A 3760-nucleotide genomic window follows, 5' to 3' on the forward strand; every position below is an offset into this window, starting at 1 on the left:
GCACCCATTCATGTAATATTACGTTTTTTGTTTGTTTGGTTGGTTGGTTTTTCAAGACAGGATTTCTCTGTAGCTTTGGAGCCTGTCCTGGAACTAGCTCTTGTATACCAGATTGGCCTGGAACTCACAGAGATCCTCCTGCCTCTGCCTCCCAAGTGCTGGGATTAAAAGCATGCCCCACCACCGCCTGGCATAAAATTATTTTAAAAATAAAGAGAAAGTAGTTAACATGAACTTAGGATTTCATTTGCCCTATGGAACTTCCAAAACTTATGCATACAGAATTATGTATACATAATTAGTACAAATTCTGAAGTCAGAGGATTTTTGAGCTTCTTTATAAGAATCTGGCAAGCCAAATTATAAGAGGAAAATGGGACTGGGGTGACTTGGTGGGCAAAGCACTTACTACACAAGCTTAGTGACCTGAATTTGGATCCAAGAGCTCATGAAAGGCTCCATGTAGCAGCACATTTCTTTAGTCCCCGCCCCTATAGAGCAAGATGGGAGATAGACAGGAGAGTCCCCAGTGTCTGGTGGCCAACTAGCAGGGCAAACTGAGGCAGCAAACAGGCGACTATCACAGACAAGACAGAAAGTGAGGACCAACACCCAGCATTTCCCGGTAACCTACACACATACAACACAGCACACGGTAAGCACAACCTCAAAAAAAGTGAAATGAAAGCAAACAAGGCAAAAAGTCTTACAAGGAAGGTTCTTCCTCTTCATCTCCATACGACTTCAGATTATCCTGGTCATACTGCGGGAATTCAGGCATCAGTCTGAGAAGCAGAACGCCATTTTTAAATACTTTTTAACAAATTGTCTATTGTTAACTTGTGCTTTAGACCAACAAGACATATACTATGTGGTGAGTTTATCTTTCAATAATTCTTTTCCAAAATAACTACTTATGACCAAGATTATATAAATATGAATTACACAGGGACAAAAATGATAAAGTCAAAAACTTGTCCTTCCTATTACTATCCAGTCTCCTTTCATTTCTAATTTTCTTTTTTTGTTTTTTTGTTTTGTTTTGTTTTGTTTTTTGTTTGTTTGTTTGTTTGAGACAGGGTTTCTCCACAGCTTTGGAACCTGTCCTGTCTTGGAGCTCACTCTTATAGACCAGGCTGGCCTTGAACTCAAATGGACCCACCTGCCACTGCCTCCCAAGTGCTGGGATTAAAGGCACCACAACAACCCGGCCATCATTTAATTGTTTTAAAGATTAAAAGTACAAGTCAGGCTCTCAGCATGATCACCACCATCATGGACATGAGTCACGTGCAGCCCATCAAGCTGCCTATGGTAACCAAAGTACTGGACAGGACCAGTTCGCAGGGGCAGTGCATACAGGAGAACTTAAGGGAACGGAATAGTCGAGATGGAGGAAAAACAGAGATGAGAGTAAGGAAAAAGATATTTTGGTTGAGGGAGCCATTATGGGGCTAGCAAGAAACCTGGCACTAGAGAAATCCCCAGGAATTCACAATGATGACCCCAGTTAAGACCCTAAGCAATAGAGGAGAAGGTGCCCGAACTGGCCTTGCCCTGTAGTCAGACTAATGAATACCTTAAATGTCACCACAGAACCATCCGTTCCTGGAAACAGAGGCAGAGACCTCCCAAAATCCAGCTGAAGAGCAGGTGGAGTGAGAATATGAGCAAAGATGGGGACACCCACTGAAACAGTTTACCTGAGCTAATGGGAGCTCACCAACTCCAGCCAGACAAGGAAGGAAACAGCAAAGGTCCAAACTAGTCCCTCTGAATGTGGATGACAGTTGTATGGCTGGGGCAGACTGTGGGATGTTTATCCCTACTGCTTGTAACTAGCTTTTGGGGAACCTATTCTGTTTCTCAGTCTAGATATAGTAGGGAGGGCCTTGGACCTTCCCCAAAGCATGTGCCTTACCCTCTCTCTGAGGAGTGGATGGGAGGGAATGAGTGAAAACTGGGATTGGTATGTAAAATGAAAAAAGGTAGTTTGTTTTCTTTTAAAAAATATAAAAATAAAGTGAAAAAAACTGTAGAAAAAAGTACAAGTCAGCAGTTGAAAGGTGGCTCAGTGAATAAAAAAGCAAATGCAATACGCAGCATGTTTCAGAGACTAAAGTGGTCACTCGATTGAAGCTGTCTTACTTGTAGAGCATGTGATAAGCAGCAATTTGCACAGGTCTGGCTCTGAAGAGAAGCAGTGGGGTCAAAGTATTGAGCAAGGTCTGGAGGTGCTCTGGCAGGTTTGTCTTCTGGCCGGCCACCAACTTCACAGGGAGCTTGTGACTCAGCAGCTGGTCCTTCGAGATGTATGTTAGTGTTTCACACATGGGCTTCAGCATTGCATTCTGAAAGGACGTTTCAGACAGGTCTTTGTTCTCTCCTGACATCAAAATGAAGAAACATACATGTCAGACACAGCCACCTAAGTGCACTGATCAAATCAAACATCATTTAAGAAAACCAAATGAAAACTAAATACAACATTCAGAAAAGACCTGACAGTTGAGGGTAACAATTATGTTTTCACCGCCCTCAACTGTTATAATGGCCTATACTGCATGCCTTTTAAAGGGGTTCTAGCCATGTGCTCTGCGCAATCATCTATCTTAACCTGCAGTGGTCTCTGGATACCAAGCCCTCTTTCCCTGGGTCCGCACCATGAAGCATCAGCATGCAAGCTGACAAATCCAATCCTCCAAGAATCCAGGCTTATTTCAATTCTTCAAGTCACTCTGGTGAGTGTCATTGTTGTGCCCCTTTGCACTTACCTACAGCAGTCACCAGAAGAGGTAAAAGCAAACTGTGGATGCCTTTAGAAAAAAATTCTTTCCACTCGCTGATCAGATTTACAGGAAGATTGCCAACAGTATCTGGAGTTACTGAGTCAAAAAAGGCACTGAGATCACAGGCCAGATCAAAGCTGACACAGGCAAACAGTTGCACAAGTGGAACAGAATACAATGCCTGATTCTCACTGGTCGTCTAAGGAAACAATAGAGATGAAATAGATAAGCGGGCTGCTACCAGAACACCACAAATAATACAGAACGAAGGAAGAAGAGAGAGGTGGAGGAGGAAGAGAGGGAGGAAGATGAGGAAGAGGAGAACGTAGTTGCTGAAGCATAGTTCAAAAGAAATTCATGTATATTTACATCAAAACAGCTTTCAAAATTAAATACCAAGAAATTAACAATAATTTATTCTGAAATGAACTTTTTAAACTTGTAAAGTATAGAAGGAAATAGTGTCTTCATCTGCCAAGTATACATCAACTACACATGCTTTAAAGCTCTACAAGTCAAAGTTATCTTAGAATTAAGTTATCTTAATTATTAAGTTATCTTAGAATAAAGAGTTTAGGATGAGATGGGAGCTATTTTTTTTTGGGGGGGGGGGGTGGTCCAGATAGGGTTTCTCTGTAGCTTTGGAGCCTGTCCTGGAACTAGCTCTTGTAGACCAGGCTGGCCTTGAACTCGCAGAGATCAGCCTGCCTCTGCCTCCTGAGTGCCACCACCGCCCAGCTGGGAGCTAAATTCTTAACAGCTGGTGACCAGCCAAAGCAGATTCAGACTATATCAGGCCTGACATCGCAGACCTCACAAATTACTATTTTTCTAGTTGCTTTGGTTCATGAAAAAAACACAAATTCCCTGCTCAATATTTTCTTTTATCTTTTATAAATTTTATGAAATTTTATAAAATTTGTAAAATATAAACAATTTATAAATTATAACTTACAAATAGTTTAAAATTA

At 41.6% G+C, this 3760-nt stretch overlaps 1 protein-coding gene across 1 annotated transcript in view; it reads right to left on the bottom strand.

The window, feature by feature from the left end:
- Ltn1 (listerin E3 ubiquitin protein ligase 1) overlaps positions 1-3760 on the bottom strand; it is a 62003-nt gene that overhangs the window by 18772 nt on the left and 39471 nt on the right. Inside the window, 3 exon segments of the mRNA XM_050138755.1 lie at positions 711-785; positions 2149-2386; positions 2775-3055. Of these exon segments, the coding sequence (XP_049994712.1) occupies positions 711-785; positions 2149-2386; positions 2775-3055 (594 nt within the window).

Source organism: Alexandromys fortis, unplaced genomic scaffold, assembly GCF_014885135.2.
Source record: "Alexandromys fortis isolate MF-2015 unplaced genomic scaffold, M_Fortis_MF-2015_v1.1 scaffold_11, whole genome shotgun sequence".
NCBI classification, from domain to species: Eukaryota; Metazoa; Chordata; class Mammalia; order Rodentia; family Cricetidae; genus Alexandromys; species Alexandromys fortis.